This window comes from Aspergillus aculeatus (genome assembly GCF_001890905.1).
Source record: "Aspergillus aculeatus ATCC 16872 unplaced genomic scaffold ASPACscaffold_21, whole genome shotgun sequence".
In the NCBI taxonomy this organism is placed as follows: domain Eukaryota; kingdom Fungi; phylum Ascomycota; class Eurotiomycetes; order Eurotiales; family Aspergillaceae; genus Aspergillus; species Aspergillus aculeatus.
Window position 1 is genome coordinate 425332 of NW_017962996.1, and position 17774 is coordinate 443105.

A 17774-nucleotide genomic window follows, 5' to 3' on the forward strand; every position below is an offset into this window, starting at 1 on the left:
GTACACTCACACAACTTGTACTTATGCAGCTTCCTTGTTCTGTTCATTGATGATACTCGGGGCTCAGATAAGTCCTCCCCAAAGAGCCATAACCAAGCTTATGGTCAGGGACCAACCAAGCATAAACAATCATCGATCACATTCTCCAATTCTCCCAGCCTTTCCTTGAGGCCTCTGTTCTCCTCCTTGAGGATGCCCAGGACACTCCAAGCTTCAGACGAAGGGACACCATGGCAAATGTTGCACTTGGAGGAGTTGTTCCAGGAGCTTGTGATGCCCTTAGGCGTGAGCCCCTTGATGACCCGATCGTACGTCGATTGGCGCGCCGGTGGGGTCGGAGCAGGTTTCAGCTCTTTCTTCGGACTCGATTTCACCGGTACTGATGTGGGGGTCGACAAGGTGACTTGAGAGATGTTTGGGGATGGCGCAACGGTTGAAGCAGGTGACTCGAGCACCTCGCGCCGGGAGAAGACACTGTCCGCGAGACTCTCGTCTCCAGAGTCAAACCCGGAGTCGCTTGTGAAGGTACCATTGCTGGCCCGTTTCATGCTACGCTTGGGGGTCTGAAGCTCCGCGGCAAGGTCTGATGTGCTATCATCGTCATCACTAGATCTGATGAGCATAACACTGCCACGACGCGCATCTTCCTCCTTGCGACGCAACTGCCTTTCCTGCTCTAAGTCTTCGGCCATGGCCTTCATGGCTTTCTCCTGCTGAATGACCTTTTCGGCCATGCCGTCCAGTTGTATTTTCAGGTTCCCTATGCGTGTTCGTGTTATTTCGAGTTCCTCTTGCTTTTCGCTCTTGTCGGCCAAAACTTCGTGCAACGCAAAAGTCCGTTGCTTGTAAGCAGCTTGTAGCCGTCTGAGAATGGTATCTGCATTGCTCCTTAATGTGTCGAAAGCGTCCCGGCCTTCTAGATTACTGAACCCAGGAGGGAATAAAGCAGCATTGATGTCGAGATTCAGAAACTCGTCGTGCGCAGGTTCAGGGAGCTCAAGCCTGGCTTCCCCCTGGCGTTTCAACCCGAAGAATGAGAACGGACTCGACGAAGTGACCTGCTTTAAGGGCGAAGGTGCCGTCCTCCGCTTCTGTGCCCGGCTAGTGAGGCCAGTTGGAGCTGTGGGCATCACGTACGGCTCACGAGTACCTCGTCGCTCCATGGCGTCCTCCTCGTCGTCCAGTTCGTCGGCCTGATATCCCACTCCCAAATTCACAGGCTGCGATTTGCCTTGGAACCAGCCAGATAGACGTTTCGCACCTTCCTCAAGCCTGCGGCGTGCGGTGTTCTCGGTCGAAGGGCTGGGACGAGGTTTCGCGCTGTCGAGGTCTTCGAATGTTTTGGACTGCTCGGAGAAAAGCTTTCGGGAGGGAAGAGGGGCGTGCCGCTGTATGATCTCGGTGTTTGACCGGCGGTGGAGGGACGCGTGCGAAGGATATTGTTTCGGCGGTAGTGGGGATACGGTATCCGAGCTCTGTGCTAATAAGGTTGCAGGGATGTTCAGGTGGGACGGTCGAACAGCAGCATCGTCAGGCGGGCAGCTTCCATCCTCAGTTCCGATCGGGGCCATTGCGAGCGACGAGGGTTTCAGGCTGTCAACAGCAGGCGTGGCTGTAGATGACGGGTGTTCGACGTCTTGTAGCATGACTGATAAGTCGGAACCTGACTGGGTGGTGGGAAGGGATGGGGACCTGGAATGATGAAGGGATGTAATCTGTCGCACCACTTGGACACGGACTGGAATGCCACGTCGATATGTTGTCCGCTCCAATGCACGGTCACGTATGCCGCACTCGATAGTCAGCTAAGAAGCAAAAGGGGCAATGAAACGAGTAGCTCCCGAAGCTCTCTCTTTTTTTTTCCGTTGCAGCCTCCTTTAAGTTTGATGTGGGTGACAGCAAACGCAGAATGACCGATTGACAGCGGGTAGCAGCAGCAGTAAATCAAGCCTGGATGATGTTCCGTACGGCGAAGGCAGTGACTCTTGGGGAAGGGGGCGATCTAGGGAGATGTTTATTCAGGATGATGGAATCGGCCGCCGAGAGATAGCGATAGTGGGCGACCCGCACGTGCCCCTGTCAGCGACCAGTGTTAAGGATCCTGCACGTTATACAATAGTCGATGGATCAATATCATTAAACTTGTGGACTAGAATGAGTTAGGCTATAATCCGGATAATCGAGAGGTGTGCAATATCAGATGAGACCCCGAAAACGGCTGTTTACATCCAGACGGCGCACAATCTCGCGAGGTTGGGTGTATATTCTTAGCAACTCTCAACCTGGCCAGCCAACCAGAAAAATTACGGTGGCTGGATTGGGAACTGCGTATGAGGATTTCCCCACCATCACAATGAGGCAATGGCGATTAGCTAGCGAGTCATAAAAGCAAAATGAGTCGATCCAGCAGTGACAGGCTGTGTTGGGCCGTTGTCGTTGTTGTTAGGGCAGTTCCATTGGCCCGTGGAAGAAGAGTATTGATCGGGCAATATACCTATCCACAGTCCGCAGAGTCCACATTACACTGCTCAACTCTGACGACGTCATTTGCGGTCGTGACCAAAATACAATGGTTTCTGTGACGACTGAGTAGGCTGGTAGAATTATTGACGCCACCATCAACGCAGCGACGAAAGCACCCAATTCCTTCCCCCCTTTTTATCTCTTGACCTCCGAGGCCTGATGTGAAGGTCTGGATTTTTGGGGTCCCCGTTTCATGCGGACTTTGGTCTGAGAGGGCCCCGCGGCCCCTAAGGAGAGATTAAAGCAATCTCAGGGTAGGGGGGGATTGCCTGCGCGACATACAGGAAAGGAGGCGATCCATGCGCAAAGGGTCGCATCGGCTGTCGGTTGTCAGGAGTACCTCTGTGTACCTGCACTGTGTAGGAACGACATAACTGGCCAATTGTCGGAGAATATAGGTAGATCATGAATCGTACCTTGGATGATGGCTTTGCGGTAAAGGATGCGAACCATGGGAGAGTTAAGGAGGAATCCGTCCTCCCGTCGTGGGTGATTTAGATAGACTTCTGCCTAAGGCGAGGAGGGTCACATGTTCTTGCTTTCTTCTACAAACCAATTCAGCTTCTGCCGATTTTCTAATAACAAAGCAATACTAGATCCGATATTGAACGCAGACTTGCTACCACTATGTTTGGACATCTAACTTACTTCCGTGGTCCCATCGAACACAAGGGCGTAAACCACTCGATTCGACCGAACCAGACAGCAATTTCATACTAGTCTCAAACTCCAGCTTCATCTCTCATCTAAGGACTGTTGATAAAATCACACCGATCAAACAACCTCTCCCACGCTAATGCTTGCTGTGCTGCCGTCATCACACCGATATCCCCGTCTCTACCAATCGCCACCTCCAACAACCCCAGAGGACCCCCGATGAGCTGAATCGACAGTTTACTAGCACTCTCTCTTGATCGCTGCCCATCGCGCGTAGTAGGATATGCAGATGACCATTTCTGCACACCAGCACCCTCTCCTCCCGGGCGACCTTCATGGACAATCGCCTTACTAACCGTCTCACTGAGCGCCATTTGATCCAACGAGTTATCCGCACCCCCTGCAAAGTGCAGGTTATTGAACACATATGGTATGTCACTGAGATGTGCCACTCTCTACATAGGCACTCCCATCGCTTCAAAGACAGGTATGAATCTTGTTGCAATTGTGCTCGTACAACCAGGTCCACGATGCGTTTGAACCTCCGGTCTGGGCATACTGCCATGAAAGATCCAATACGGGGCAGGCAAACCAGATATCCCGACTCATCTGCGCCGTAAGGAAATATTGCGGCGACATTCCACTGTGATAGTTTGGGCGGACCATGTGGTTGAAATATTCTACCGGGTACAATCGCAAGAGCTTTTCTTTCGTTGATTGAAATAGGCCGTGTAGCCAGAGCCCGAAGCTACCAAGGACGTCTTCGTCTGTGGCTGTCTGCGGAGATGCATACCAAGCCCCATCATCGATCACCCACGATGCTACTATGGGAATATTCTTGACGAATTTACCGGTACGCATTAGTTGAGACGTCCTGCCGTTAAGTTAGTCATTGTCGATAGTCGGGTAGAAGTATCCTTCACCAAATGGGGACGGGTTTTTCGGGCCTCATTGACAGTTACATTGGTCCAAAAAGTCAGCTGGGACAGCCCGCAGGCATTTTAAGGTCTCAATGGATTGGCCTTCATCGTCGTTGGCGCACCCTACTTGCCTGGCTATGGCCACAGTGTTGTTCGCAACGAAGACCGGGTCGCTGTTGAAGTTGACGCCGGGTGCGCCGGACATCATCCTGTGTTGCGATAGTCAGTGTGGGTACCTAGTGTTGTCTACAAATGGCTAACATTGCTTGCTGGAAAAGGACGTCTTGGGATCCGTTGAATGATGTCAGATGCAGGCCGATGTCGCTGGCTCCCACGCTCTGGCCATAGCAGTCACTGGATCAAGTGGTCAATCATCGCGTGTCTGGGTCAAACTCGTGAAATGATACCTCTATCTGGGTTACCCCCGGATACTTCAATGCGATCCTGAACCCCTGGGACATATCAGTTCCTGAAAGTCGTTTGGGATATTTTGACGAAGGCATGAAACCTACACTGTGAAGCAGCTCGCTGATCGCGCAATCCTGCATTTGTCTGCTTGGTCTCAATCATTGCCTTGCTCGTGGCGAGGCCAAATACTAGGCGACTCAGTCTCCGCACGTTCGCAGAAAGTCGAGCGCTCTTACTCATCAAGCGATAGTTGATACCAACATATATTAATGGTTTCCCTGCCGCAGCAGCCGCCCTCAGCAAGCCGTCGGGAGTGTACAATTGATCGGAAACTGAACCCAGTGCATGGTCTCCTATCGCGAAAGACATGTCGTAAGAATCTCTTTTGTCCCATTGACAGAGATAGCTGGACAAACCTCCATGTATCCAGACCGCAACTGGTAGCTTGGCATCCCTCTGTACCCCTGAAGGTCGAGCGATTCGCAGACTCAGACAGTTCTCACTTATATTGCTCACTCGGCTGGTGAAGGGCAGTATATTTTCCACGCCTTGAATACATCAAGCAGCGGACTTGCTAGCATCAATGATGGATCCCTTGGGCGGGCTTGCTGGGACTGCAGGTGCAAATCGTCGTTGACCGGTTGGCTCTTCTGCATAAAACACATTCTAGAGTGCTCAACCCCAGGAGTACGACTTCCGATATATTTGATGTCGCGAGTAAAGTCTGTGACTGTTGGTGGAAAGATGGATGCACTAAGAATAGGGATGTTCGCTCTCCCCAAAAGATGATGACGGATATGAGATTAATAGGCTGTGGTGAGATATATCGCCACAGCAACAACGGCAATGGGAAGATTGATCCTGAGGCCGGTCATGGCTCGGATGTTAGGTATGGTTGTTGAGAAGACTACTTACTTCATCAGCAGATGCTTACGGACCATAGCTCACAGATCAGTGTTAGGATTGAGGGTCAGACGTGTCGAGTGATGACACAATGGGTGTTGGTTCAATTAGTGCTAACTGTTACCCGGGACGTCCGGTTCGCATTTCTTTCTGTCTTTTGCATTCCCACGGCAGATGCGTTGATTCTCAATCCGCGAAGTTGAAGCTCATGTCTGGTTCTTCACTTCCTTGCAACCCACCTCCCATAGGAAATGGTACTCGTACTTGGTGTATCCGCCATGTGCCGTTGGCTTCACTGTCGGCCCCGCCGAAGATGACGACGATCTCTTCTTCACGTCTATTATTATTATTGCAACTGAGAATTATCTCAACAGCCGAGGTGTTCCTCCGATATTCTGCGAGTCATGTATCAAGACTCAACTTCGGCCGATGCCATGTCAACGGCTCAATGCTGTCAAATCCACGTTGAGGCGCCGGGTCCAATAGCTCACGCTAAGTTTAGCCCACCGTCGCCATGTGGGAATATTATCAGGGGCCGCGGCAGCAGAATCTGTCGATCTTGCGAAAGCTGTCACGGATTCGTCTACGATCTAAGCGAAGCGCGTGATAACTCAATCTGAAACAACGACAGCAATTATCCTACGGGGCCAAGTTCCGGTTATGGACTCAACATGCTTTTCACCCAGAAGCCCTGAAAGGGTGACCAGCGCAAGGAGGCATTATGGGAAGGGGCTCTTGTCTATATAGTTCGACCTTTCTCGCCGACGACCATGATCTCACCCAAGTCCACATGAAGACGACAACATGTTGACATTCCTACTCTTTGCTCTCCCGGCCGCCGCGCAACTGTCTGGCGCCGTCGGTCCGACGACTTCTTATGCCTCCAAGGCGGCTAACAAGGTCTGCAACATCGTCGACTACGGTGGCTTTCCCGGCAATGGCACAGATATCGGCCCGGCCCTGTCTTCTGCTTGGAGCGACTGTGCCAAAGGCGGACTGGTGTATATCCCACCGGGTAACTTCTCCATGGCGACGTTTCCAGCGCTGAAGGATGGTGTCTCGTCGGCTGTGCAACTAGACGGGGTGGTTCATCGCACTGGGGCCGAGGGCAGTACGATGTTTTCCTTTCGCAATTGCAAGGACTTCGAATTTTTCTCGGGTAACTCCCGCGGTGCTATACAAGGCTATGGCAACGAGTACTTGTCGCAGGGCGAGTACGGCCCACGTCTCATGCGCTTCGAGGAGATGAGCAACTTCTCCGTGCATGGTCTCGCGCTGGTCGACTCGCCTGCGTACTACCTCACCCTAGACACGATCAGCAATGGCGAAATCTACAACATCATCATGCGCGGGCCTACTGTTCTTGGGGGTACTGATGCGATTGATGTATGGGGAGAAAACGTGTGGATTCACGACGTCGAGGCAACCAACGGCGATGAGTGTGCGACGGTCAAGAACCCTTCATACAACCTCTTGATTGAGAGCGTTTACTGCAACCTCAGCGGTGGAATGTCAATTGGCTCCCTCTCCACGGGGACTGATATCCATGACATCTACTACCGACACATCTATGCGAACGATGCGGACCCATGCTTCATCAAGTACAATGGGGGCAATGGCACGGTCAGAAACATCGTCTGGGACACGGTCACAGTTCCTGGCGGCTCTTATCCGCTGTCGATCGATTCCAGCTGGGGATCAGCACACGACGGAGATGGAGTGGAGATCACCAACCTCACGTTCAAGGTAAAGCGAACATCCTAGGGGTTGTGGGGCCGCATGATAATTCTAGACAGAACTGGCATGGGTACAATTCGAACAATGCACGTCCAGCTATTCGATTTCAATGCGGATCCGAGGTACCTTGCACCGAGATCAGTCTTGAGAATGTGAACATGTTCAGCGAGGATGACTACGTCGTCTACGCTTGCGAGAATGCCTATGGCAAGGGTGCATGCTTGGAAACGGCATCGACCGCTGCCGCGACCGGTTACACCGCACATCAGACGATGACATCTATCGGGTAAGCTTTCTCTCTGCAACAAGCTAAGCTAACTCACTAACCAATTGTCGCAAGGGTGTATACCACTACCTGGATGGTCGACGATATTACCACGGCGATGCTGGCCAATACGTCCTATACTATCCCTTCTGCGCCAACGAGCTTCTATCCCGGCCAGTCTCCATACTCTGCTCTTCTACACCTGAGCGGACCTGGTGGTCTGGGTGCAGCAAGCTCTTCAGTATACGCGTCCAGTACAGCTGTGGCAGGATCGTCAGCAGCTTCATCCATTACAGCTGCGGCAGGATCGTCAGCACTTCCATCCAGCGCAGGTGTGGCTGCCAGCCAGCAAAGCTTAAGCTCGGCTGCCCCTAGCCAGACTGCTAGCGTTCCCGGTCAAGAAGGACAGACTTCTTGCTCATCGAATTACAAGGAGCCTGAGCAAGGCTCTAAGCCGTATGACCACAAGGCGTTTCATCTGCATAAGGGGAGTCACCAAAATAAAGGCGGTCATCAGTAGAGCCCTCGCATGTAGGTGCACGCGGGCAGTGAAAAGTTTGCTACTTTTGACGTATAATATCTAGCTCGGAGTGTGTCCTCTCTTGCTTGTTGGACAAGGAATGATACTAGTGTCTAATTTCCATAACGCGGCATTGGCTCAGAGTCGACGCTGATCTTATAACGTACTAGGTAGTACACATGCAATAATACGCTCATGGTCGAATCGAAGTCATCAATCTCAGGAACTTGTGCGAGGAATGTATATAACTCCTTCTGCACTCATCTCTTCAGATGCTCGGTGTGTTTCCTAAGTCGCCGATTCAATTCGCCGAGTCTACATTCGATTATCTAAAACGTCTGCGATGATTTGTCATTGCTGTCTTCTTCGAAGGAGGCCGGTGGGGTACAAGAACGTTCGCACTCGAGGATAGCCCCTCGGTCTCTCGATCAATTTCACGTGCTGGTCGTTGTCGCCTCGAACGGAATGCGCGGCTTTCAGCCATAATCGAGTAGGGGATGAGGGGGAGCACGAAGCGTTGGATGGCGGAAGCCTGATCCAAAACGAACTCACTAGATTTGTGAATGATATAGTCGCGAATGATATAGTCGCGAAGGACATTGCAGAGCTACACAGGTGCAATGGCCAGAAGCAGCCCCCTTTCTTTGCGGATCATATTAGAGGGTCTGTGTACCTCTCTCCCCGTACAACCTGAAAATATGCTCAGTCAAGCTCTGGAGATGCCTCGAGAAACCAATCATCTCAAACGTCTGTCACTCGGCATAATGGCAACACTTGATCTTACGTTCACCGGGCGGTGATTGCCCCTATACACAATCGGCCATATACGAGAATCTGCACCAGCATGCCAGTCACCGAATCCACCCTCTGAGCGCGCCGTTGATCTCTGCCTTGACCTGAGACCTCCAGGATCAGCCCGCTCCAGATCTGGTCACATCCCCTTGGCCACCAAAATCCGTCTTCGTCAGCGGAGTACCATCCTCTACCGTTCAACATGGCTGTCAACCCAGTTCGCCCTATGCCAAGTCTCTAAGAGCCAGGCCACCGCGGCATCGACCGAGCTCCGTACAGCTCGACATGGGCGCGGGGACCCGCTGGAGCATCACCTACTTGGGTGCAGCTGCTCCACAATCTTGGATCTGATTGTGCACTATATTCCATGACATCCAGTGTCCCAAGGGGCGCGCGTTTCACCTCCATGGCAAGAACAAAGGCTTGGTACCAGAACACGAGCTGGGTATCCATGCAGCGGTGGTTCTTTAATACGTGGCACGGAACGCTTAACCTGCTCTATCTTCGAGTCCGACTGCTTTGATATAGCGAAAGAATAATTATTACAGGAAGGAGCTTATCTCCCAGCAGGCAAAACGTCACCCGGCCGATCATCGGCCTCGCCGCCATCCTCGGGTCAATGTGCTTATCCCGGCGCCAGGACTGGGATGTCTTCCGTTGCTACTATTTTTTCCCCTGTATATATTAAGATCAACAAGTTGAATAGCTTTATTTCCTTACTGCTTTAGTGCAGGAGCCTATTCCACCGATAGCTTCCATCCATTCGTAGTCTAAATGTCTGCTCTACACCACAAATACCACCTGCTGCGATGCTTTGGAAATCTATTTCAATTCCAAGCCTGGGCGGTGCGTAAAGACAGACCATACACAAGTACTATGTATCTAGAAAGCTCTACTAGGACTGGTGCATCTTGACCATCCCGACATTAGTCAAGCATTCGAGCAACAAAGCTGAAGTAATTCCACATGCTATCCCATCGATGAGGTCATTCCCTCACGTCCTTATGTAAGCGAGCAGATCTAGGGCGGTGAAAGACCAGCTATTCTGCCCGAGCAATCTCCCCGATCCAACAGCTTCATCAGTGCAAGACAACACCGCGATAACAGCTTTCGACACGGCATACCATCGCTGGGCTACTCGGCTTGAACGCCCGGATACGAATCTCTCTGCAAATCCTTGCCTGTGCCTTTTCCTTTCGTCAAAGTCGACCATGGCAACCCCAGCATCGAGCGGACTCAAGTTCCTGAGCAATGCGCTCGCGACCCCCGAACAACTCTCCAACTCGTCCTCCTCCATCGACGGGGTCGCACCCGACCTAGAGGCCTCAATCCGCTTTGCCGGGGCCCTCCTCACGCAAGCAGCAGGGGTGTACCTCCGGCTATCGCAAGACATCATCGCCCAGGCCATTGTCACATTCACGCGGTTCTGGATCGGATCCGAAGGAGGGAGTCTTCGGATATACAACGTGAAGGTTGGCCCTACCCTGTCCCTTTACTCCACTGGAGCTTTAGCTCATTATCGGTCGAGCCCTACAAAATACAACAGCTAGACTTGACACAAACTAATCGGGTAAATCATCTACGCAGGACGTCTCCGCCGCCGCCCTGTACCTAACGGCCAAACTCAGCTTCCAGCCGACCTCCCCGCGCTCCATCCTCAACGTCTACGGCTTCCTCCTATCCAAAGAGGCCTCCCCGCTATGGTGCACGAACCCAAGCCCCGTCACCAAGGAACCGCCTAACCCGGAGACCTACGTGCTCACGGAGGGACAATACCAGGCGCAGCGGCTGGGGCTGATGCGCACGGAGGCGCTCCTCCTGCGGACGCTGGGGTTCAACACGCACGTCGCGCTGCCGCACACGGTCTCGCTGACGTACCTGCAGACGCTGGGGGTAACGGCGCCGGCGGTGGCGCGGCGAGTGTTCGCGCACCTGAACGCGGCGCTCATGTCGCCGCAGCTGCTGTACGTGACGCACCAGCCCAATGCGCTGGCGGTGGCGGCGATCTACCTGGCGGCGCGGGAGGAAGGCGTGAAGCTGGTGAACAGTGAGTGGTGGGAGGTGTTTGATGTGGACCGCGAGGAGCTGGGGTTCCTGGTGGTGGCGATGCGGAGTATGGAGGGGTTTGCGACAGCGGAGTTGGAGAAGTGGAAGGGGAGAGCGGTGCCGATGACGGTCGAGGAGGTCGAGGCGGAGATTGAGCGGAGGCGGGCGGAGGGGGAGTGAATTGAGGTGGTGGGCAGCGTGGATTGAAGCTAGTATTGTTCGAATACTGAGACAGTTACACAGCTTGCTACTGGCTGGCTTGGGGACTCGAGCCGATTGCTGCAGATCGGCAGATAGCGGTCGAGCGTTCAAGCTCCAATTCCGGGTCCGGGTCCAGCTTGCAAAGAACAAGAGTCCCCCGAGGGTCCTCACCTGGCCGGCTGGCGGCTGGGGAGAAGTCCTGCTATCCGGCTGGAAGGTGTCGCCGTAGCGGCGCTACGATCCCGGGAGGTGGCGCTCTTAGGTCGGGGACGCACCAGCTTGAGAGGCAATCGGACCTAGGAAAGTATTGTGTGAGTAGTGTATGACCAGAGCAAGTGCAATGAGGAGTTCTTAGGCACTCAAATGATGAAATTTCGCACTCAAGTAAAGACTCACGTGCATAGTGTAACAAGTAGGAAGGAACAGACAAGTAGTCATCAGCCACATGATAAGTGACGATAAGCCCCGCGTGCCGCAGGGCCGAGTCAGCAGCGGGCGGGATCAACGTCACCCCCTCATTTCCCCCTACTTTCCTTTTCACCGCCAACCTGACATACTCCTCCATTACTTCCTATCTACAACTGGGCTACAACTACAAGCACATCTACAACCAACACCTAACTACATTACTCTTACAGCGGCTGAATAAACACAGCACCAAGCACACCTCAATAAACCCAAACCCACACCTAAACCCAAACCCAAACCCCACAACCTAACACCGACGCGACGCAACGCAACTCAACAACCTCCAGATCCCACCCAGCAACCCCCTCCATCCAGTTCATCACCCACCTCACTTCAACAAACACCAACTCCCCCTCCCTCACCTCTTTTCTCACCCAAACCTTCCAACCATGAACATCCTTCACTCAACCCTCAGCACCTGGCGCGACCGCCTAGCCCCAATCTCCCGCACCTCCACCTTCCGGACGACCGGCCAAATCACCCCCGAGGAGTTCGTGCTCGCCGGCGATTATCTCGTCTACAAATTCCCCTCATGGGCGTGGGCGGACGCCTCGTCGCCCGGAAAACGTGTCTCCTACTTACCGGCCGGCAAACAGTTCCTGGTGACGCGGGGCGTGCCGTGCCACCGGCGGTTGAACGATGATTTCGCGGGGGATGCGGGGCGGGAGGAGGAGATTGTTCGGGATATGCTTTTTGGGGATGGTGCTGAGGGTGGTGATGAGGAGGAAGGGTGGTTGAGGACTGGTGGTGGTGCTTCCTCCTCATCACCAGCTCAGGGCGGTAGCGCTGCTGGAGGAAGGATAGGGGATATCCGCACCGTCGATGAAGCGGGGAACGTCGCGGACCATGCCGATCAAGAGGAAGAGGAGGAAGATGAAGAGGATATCCCCGACATGGAGGATGAGGATGACGATGAGGAGGCGATTATCCGGGAGCCCGTGGGGAAGAGTTCGGGGCTTTCGACGTAGGTTCCCCCCTTTGCCTTCCCTTTTCACCTTCCACCAAATAAAGACAGTCCCACTGATGATAAACCCCCCCCTTCCCTCACAGACCAACAAGAACCTACAACCTCTACATCACCTACAGCAACTTCTACCGCACCCCGCGCCTCTACCTATCGGGCTACCTCTCCCCCTCGGAACCCCTCCCGCCCCCGCTCATGATGGAGGACATCGTCGGCGACTACAAGGACAAGACCGTGACCCTCGAAGATTTTCCCTGGTTTGATGGCAACGTCAAAATGGCCACCGTGCACCCTTGCCGCCACGCCTCCGTCATGAAGACCCTCCTGGACCGCGCGGACGCCGCGCTGAAGATCCGGCGCGAGAAACTGCGCGCTGCCGCCCAGAAACAACAGCATGACACTAAGGTGGAAGGGCTCGTTGATCCCGTGCGCGGGCTTTCGGTTCACGATTCCCCAAAGACGGAGAAACACGGCGATGAGTGGGAGGTGTTGCAGCATGATCATCACGACGACGAAGACGACGAAGAAGAACAGTTTGCGATCCGGGTGGATCAGTATCTGGTGGTGTTTTTGAAGTTCATCGCCAGTGTGACGCCGGGGATTGAGCATGATTTTACGATGGGGGTTTGAGTTTCGTTCGTGGTTTTTGTTTTTCTTGTGTGCGTGTTGAGTTTACCAAGGTAGGTGTAGTAGGCATAGGAGTTGGGTTGCGGTTCAGGCGTTTGTTTTTTCATCTCATGGTTATTGAACTTAACTCTACTTATTTACTAACTAACTAACTACCATTTGCCTCTTCTCTTAGCTTTTCTGTTGTTCAATTCTCTGGTCGCTAATGCTCGTCATCTGCACTCTCTCGAAGGGATTATTAGTTTGTTTGCCCTCGGCGAGATATGACGGTCGTTCGTTTGCTCCCTTCTCAAGCAATAAGAATTACAGCCCGCCACCGGTTCAGCTTCCCCTCTCCTCCTTCTTCCAGCTTCACTTTTGTCACAAACTGCAAAACTTCTACTAGCGAGCGAAACGAGGCATGAAAATTAAATCTGAAATCTGAAATCTGAAATCTGTATTGAAATCTCCCAATGTAGAATCCATAGTGATAATATATAATCCTATTTCTAAATTCCGAATAGACTATCATTTTCAATATCAAAAAACCACAACAATGAATGAGTAAGAGGTCATCATGATTAGAAAGGCCATATAAGAAAGCAAAAAAAAAAAAAAACGTACAATCATGCAATCCCGACAAAGAAAAATTACACATCATGTTGGGAGTTGAACAGATGGATACGACAGTAAATACTCCGGTTTTGCTCCGTTGAGAAGCAAACAATACATGATCAGCCAGAAATTTGTATAGAGAAGGGAAGTTTGAAGCAGATGAAAGGGAAAATGATCGCTGATTGATGAGAGGGGGGAAAGACGTGCTTAAAGCGCTGCGTGTAGATTGCCACTATTCCATTGGATCCATCTTCAAAGGGATCTAGGCAGGACATTGACAAGTGTAGGCGGGGAGTGGCGGGGACACAGGCGCAGGGGCAGGGGCAGGCTTGTTCTCGTTCTCAGGGACTGTCTTGGGCTCTGTGGCGGGGGTTGATGCGGGGCTGCTGGGTGCGGCGGCGGGAGCGTCAGGGCCGGGTTGGGGTTGGGTCTCGGGGGCAGACTCAGGCTTGGTTTCGGGAGCGGGAGCAGACGCCGGGGTAGACGTGGGCTTTTCGGTCTCAGGGCCGGGTGCTGGGCCGGACTCAGCAGGAGACTTGGGGCTGGACTCAGGCGCGGACTCAGGCGCGGACTCAGGAGCAGACTCGGGAGCAGACTCGGGAGCAGACTCAGGAGCAGACTCAGGAGCAGGGCTAGGAGCAGCTCCCTCCTCAGACTCGGGAGAAGGGCAATCTTCGGCAGGTTCCTCAGCACCAGGGCCCTCAGCTTCGGGAGCAGGGACAGGGCTAGCAGGCTTCTCAACAGGAGAGGCATCAACCGGGGCGGCAGGGGCCGGGCCAGGGGCAGGAGCAGGGACCGGAGCGACAGGCTCAGAAGGACCCGCAGAAGGCTTTTCCTGGGGAGGAGCAGGGGCAGTGGTCGGGGTTTGAGGGGACGGAGGGGCAGGGACGGGTGCACTTCCGGGCCCTTCATGGGTAGGAGGAGCAACAGCAGAAGGGTTGGGGTTGGGTGCCTCCGAGGTCTGAGGAGCAGGAGCGGGAGGGGCCGGCTCATTGTGCGGTGGTGAAGGCGGTGGTGATGCCGGCTCTGTGGTCTCCGGATGCTGAGGCTTGGGCTCGGGCTTGGGCTCGGGCTTAGGCTCGGGCTCAGGCTTGGGCTCAGGCTTGGGCTCAGACTTAGGTGCCTCCGAGCTCTCATGGCTCACATGGTAGAAGTTACCCATGTTGACATTGGGTCCGTCAGGAATCCCGATATTCCAAGACTGACCTGCATCGGTGCTGTCCGATTGATGCGAGCCACTGTTCTTGCCATCACCGTTCTTGTCGCTGCCTTCGTGGTAGTGAGAGGAGGCGGCGTTGCCTCCAGTGTAGCTGGGACCGTCGGGGATCCCGATATTCCAGGCCTGGCCTGCAGCGGTGCTGCTGTCCGTTTCATGCGATCCGCTGTCCTTACCGCTGCCTTCGTGGTAGCGAGAGGCGGCGGCGCTCGCCGTGTTGTAGTAGGGTCCATCGGGGATGGAGATATCGGTGCCGCTCCCCGCAAAGCTCTCTGAGTCGAATTGCCTTTCGGCCAGGGTTGTGCTCTGCGATATGTTAGAATTGTCCCGGACGTTGAGCCCACCAGGCCGACTTACCTTGGAGGCAACAGGTGCCGACAGAGCGGAAGGAGTGACGAGGGCAAGGCACAAGAGTGCCGAAAGGCTCTTGGAGTTGTACATGATATTGAAGATCTGTAAAAAAAAAAGAGTTGAGAAAGAATGTGATTGCAGGTCAGAATAAAGCCAGCAAAGTGTCAGCGAGTGAGTGTATGGGAGAGAAAGAATGGATGCTGTGATGAAGACAGCCGATGATGAGTCTGAAGAAAGATCAGTCCAACCAGAATCTATCAGGTCTTTATATCCTGAAGCTGGGCCTTGTAAGGGAGTTACCCTAGGATAGCCCTTTCTAGGAGGTTGTTGTTGTACCTTGTAGCCATTGCCAGGCAACCCATGGGCCCAAGCAAGGCCCACGAGACAGTGGCGTCAATTGATCCAAGATCTCGATCCAAATAGCTCTCATCTTATCAGCAACAGCAGCCACACTCCGTCCGGATCGCCCTCGAACAATTTCAGTCGCAGTCCTTTCTTCACCGAAGGGGCTAAGGAGATAGGGTGGAGGATACAGCTTGCTCCGGCCGGGGTCGATGCAAGGAGCCGCAGAGTCATCGCTGCTGCTCGGCCAACAGATTAATCAGACAACAAAAAAGTACTTCGTAGTGAGGCACCGATAGAATAAAAATGAATTTAGTAGTTACACATGGTTGCCGATGCATATGCAAAAAGAAAAAGTTCAGCATCGTTCAAAGGTCATCAGTCATGGTTTCCAATTAAGAAGCCAAATTCACCCATATGACACCACAGAGGGCGAATGGCTCCAAGCATATACTGGGACAGATTCATGCACCAGAAAAATAGCCTTATACTTTTCCGCAGTCCGAATTTCCGAAAGCCGTGCCAAAATTGGTGGTCTTCTTGAACCGCAATTCAGGTTCCTCGGTCTCACCCTGGCTGCGAGGCTCAGCCTCATCTTCATCTTCCCTCTCCTCCTGAGAGCCCCTGCGGTGGTGGCCAAGGACCTGCTTGACCTGGTCCAGAAGCCTCTGATCAAGCTCCTTCAGAAAGCTACTGTCGTGTTCCTCCTCGTTCAACAAGGAGAGCGGCCCCTTCAGAGCTGGGTCTTCCGGCAAGTCTGTAAAGTACGAATCGGACTGTTCTGCGGGTTGCCGAAGCACTGCCGGAGCAAGGGGGCTGGCCTCATCTTGGACCTCCTGAGGCGACGGTTGCTCCGTGTCAATATCGCGATCGATTTTGGCCATGGGAGTATGGCCGGCGTTCCTGGTCAAGTTGAACTCTGGGGGACCCAGCTCGGATAATCGCAGTTTCAGACTGTTGCGATGCTCATTCGGGGGGCGGGTTGAGGAGGTCGGGGAGGTTTCGAGTGGCGACGGTGATGGTGGTGTGATCACGCGGGCGATCACTTCAGGGGGCAGGGCAGATGACTTGAGGGTGATCCCGTCTAGTTTGCTGTCCAGCTTCTCGATCGGTACAGGGACACTGACGCCCGTAGAGGGGTCTACTGCATGCGATTTGGGAGAAAGAGCAGCATCCAAAGATGGCGCAGAGACATATTTGGCTCCTTGCTCCGGGATCGACGATAGAGTGTGGATGTCCGTCGTCTCCGCATCAGGAAATACCCTGGTGGGCCGGCTCCCAGGGCTAGATCCCTCCCACACCTGCGCACTTGCGTGAAATTGGTCGGCAAAACTTACTGAGTGGAAGCGACCGTACGGGGCATTGATGGCGGAGAAGGAATTCGAGGCAAAAGCGCCGGGCGGCACGGTCGCCGATGCGGTGGATCCTCGCCCTTTTAGCAGGGCCTCTAGTTCCGATATCCTCGACTTCAACAACGCCCGCTCTTTTTCCCACAGTTGTCGTTCCTCATTGAACAACTTCTTTTCATTTTCGAAACTGATTCGTTGACGGTCTAGTAGTGATCGCGCCTGGTCGAGATAACTAGCGCTCAGGCTCGAGTAGGTGACGCCAGCGGCACCGTGGGGGTTCAAGACAGGGTGCGCGTTTGGCACCGATTGCGTGCGACGGACGGGGGTAGGAGTAGGAGAGAAGCGCACTTCCTTGTAAACGCTCCCATGGCCATTGGGGGACTTGATTGCAGTTGCTGACTTCATCGTGTTGGTTGCGGGTAACTCAAAAAGATCGGGTTCCTGAGACACTCCAAAGGGAGGAAGGGGAGTACTTTGCTAGGTTCGTCGAGGGTTGATCGCGCCCTCATAAAGGGATGGGTGGAGGGGCGAGAGAGGAGGGGCAAAGTAGGGCGAACTAGAAACGAGGCAACAATTGGAATGAAGCGGACAATAAGGCCGTCAGTCAATCAGTAAATCAGTGCCTTAACTAGCTCGTATGGTAGCAAAGAAAAAAGTCCGTTGGCTGCACGAGGCGACAGCCAAACAACTTGTGATAAATTGATAATGCACGGATGCAGCGACACCGCTTCGCAATGACAAGGGAACCACGACAACGGATCACTCTGGCAAGTGGCGAATAAGAGCAATGCGGTGAGTGGGGGAGAGGGGGGGAGGGTGGGGGGTCAAAGCTAGTTGTCTGCAGCGGTCAATGGGATTAGGATTGAACCCCTGATTGATAATGTTTGGACG

General features: G+C 53.6%; 7 protein-coding genes across 7 annotated transcripts; 3 read left to right on the forward strand and 4 right to left on the reverse strand.

Annotated features, from left to right (window-relative positions):
- Positions 1 to 104: 104 nt before the first annotated feature.
- Positions 105 to 1571, reverse strand: ASPACDRAFT_36815 (uncharacterized protein; the record flags this gene model as incomplete). The annotated part of the gene is made up of 1 exon (XM_020200248.1): positions 105 to 1571. The coding sequence occupies one exon, from the start codon at positions 1569 to 1571 to the stop codon at positions 105 to 107; it is 1467 nt and encodes a 488-aa protein (XP_020051649.1).
- Positions 1572 to 3269: 1698 nt separating this feature from the next.
- ASPACDRAFT_55331 (uncharacterized protein) lies at positions 3270 to 5449 on the reverse strand (the record flags this gene model as incomplete). The annotated part of the gene is made up of 10 exons (XM_020202980.1): positions 3270 to 3633; positions 3698 to 4054; positions 4223 to 4309; positions 4362 to 4438; positions 4494 to 4552; positions 4613 to 4696; positions 4745 to 4861; positions 4925 to 5056; positions 5170 to 5261; positions 5424 to 5449. The coding sequence occupies 10 exons, from the start codon at positions 5447 to 5449 to the stop codon at positions 3270 to 3272; spliced, it is 1395 nt and encodes a 464-aa protein (XP_020051650.1).
- A 766-nt stretch (positions 5450 to 6215) lies between these two features.
- Positions 6216 to 7933, forward strand: ASPACDRAFT_64581 (uncharacterized protein; the record flags this gene model as incomplete). Its single annotated transcript, XM_020204010.1, has 3 exons — positions 6216 to 7157; positions 7208 to 7434; positions 7489 to 7933. 3 exons carry the CDS (start codon positions 6216 to 6218, stop codon positions 7931 to 7933), a joined length of 1614 nt encoding a protein of 537 aa, XP_020051651.1.
- Positions 7934 to 9783: 1850 nt separating this feature from the next.
- Positions 9784 to 11388, forward strand: ASPACDRAFT_127381 (putative cyclin). Its single transcript, XM_020197018.1, has 2 exons — positions 9784 to 10197; positions 10313 to 11388. Exons 1-2 carry the CDS (start codon positions 9937 to 9939, stop codon positions 10949 to 10951), a joined length of 900 nt encoding a protein of 299 aa, XP_020051652.1. The 5' UTR covers positions 9784 to 9936; the 3' UTR covers positions 10952 to 11388.
- Positions 11389 to 11471: 83 nt separating this feature from the next.
- Positions 11472 to 13434, forward strand: ASPACDRAFT_127384 (ATG3/ATG10 family protein). The gene is made up of 2 exons (XM_020197019.1): positions 11472 to 12404; positions 12491 to 13434. Exons 1-2 carry the CDS (start codon positions 11830 to 11832, stop codon positions 13032 to 13034), a joined length of 1119 nt encoding a protein of 372 aa, XP_020051653.1. The 5' UTR covers positions 11472 to 11829; the 3' UTR covers positions 13035 to 13434.
- A 179-nt stretch (positions 13435 to 13613) lies between these two features.
- ASPACDRAFT_127386 (putative cell wall protein) lies at positions 13614 to 15308 on the reverse strand. The gene is made up of 2 exons (XM_020197020.1): positions 15199 to 15308; positions 13614 to 15147 (listed from the first exon to the last, which is right to left on the reverse strand). Exons 1-2 carry the CDS (start codon positions 15280 to 15282, stop codon positions 13888 to 13890), a joined length of 1344 nt encoding a protein of 447 aa, XP_020051654.1. The 5' UTR covers positions 15283 to 15308; the 3' UTR covers positions 13614 to 13887.
- Positions 15309 to 16037: 729 nt separating this feature from the next.
- On the reverse strand, positions 16038 to 17288 carry ASPACDRAFT_16793 (uncharacterized protein; the record flags this gene model as incomplete). The annotated part of the gene is made up of 2 exons (XM_020197170.1): positions 16038 to 16842; positions 16891 to 17288. Coding segments are annotated over 2 exons (1203 nt in total), but the record flags the coding sequence as incomplete, so codon positions are not given.
- Between the last annotated feature and the right edge of the window lie 486 nt (positions 17289 to 17774).

Excerpts from the sequence above, each read along its gene's own strand:
- ASPACDRAFT_127386 (XM_020197020.1), bottom strand. The coding sequence starts at position 15,282 with ATGTACAACTCCAAGAGCCTTTCGGCACTCTTGTGCCTTGCCCTCGTC. Across the intron at positions 15,148-15,198 it reads CGGCACCTGTTGCCTCCAAG|AGCACAACCCTGGCCGAAAG; the intron begins GTAAGTCGGCCT and ends AACATATCGCAG.
- ASPACDRAFT_127381 (XM_020197018.1), top strand. The coding sequence starts at position 9,937 with ATGGCAACCCCAGCATCGAGCGGACTCAAGTTCCTGAGCAATGCGCTC. Across the intron at positions 10,198-10,312 it reads TTCGGATATACAACGTGAAG|GACGTCTCCGCCGCCGCCCT; the intron begins GTTGGCCCTACC and ends TCATCTACGCAG.
- ASPACDRAFT_127384 (XM_020197019.1), top strand. The coding sequence starts at position 11,830 with ATGAACATCCTTCACTCAACCCTCAGCACCTGGCGCGACCGCCTAGCC. Across the intron at positions 12,405-12,490 it reads AAGAGTTCGGGGCTTTCGAC|ACCAACAAGAACCTACAACC; the intron begins GTAGGTTCCCCC and ends CTTCCCTCACAG.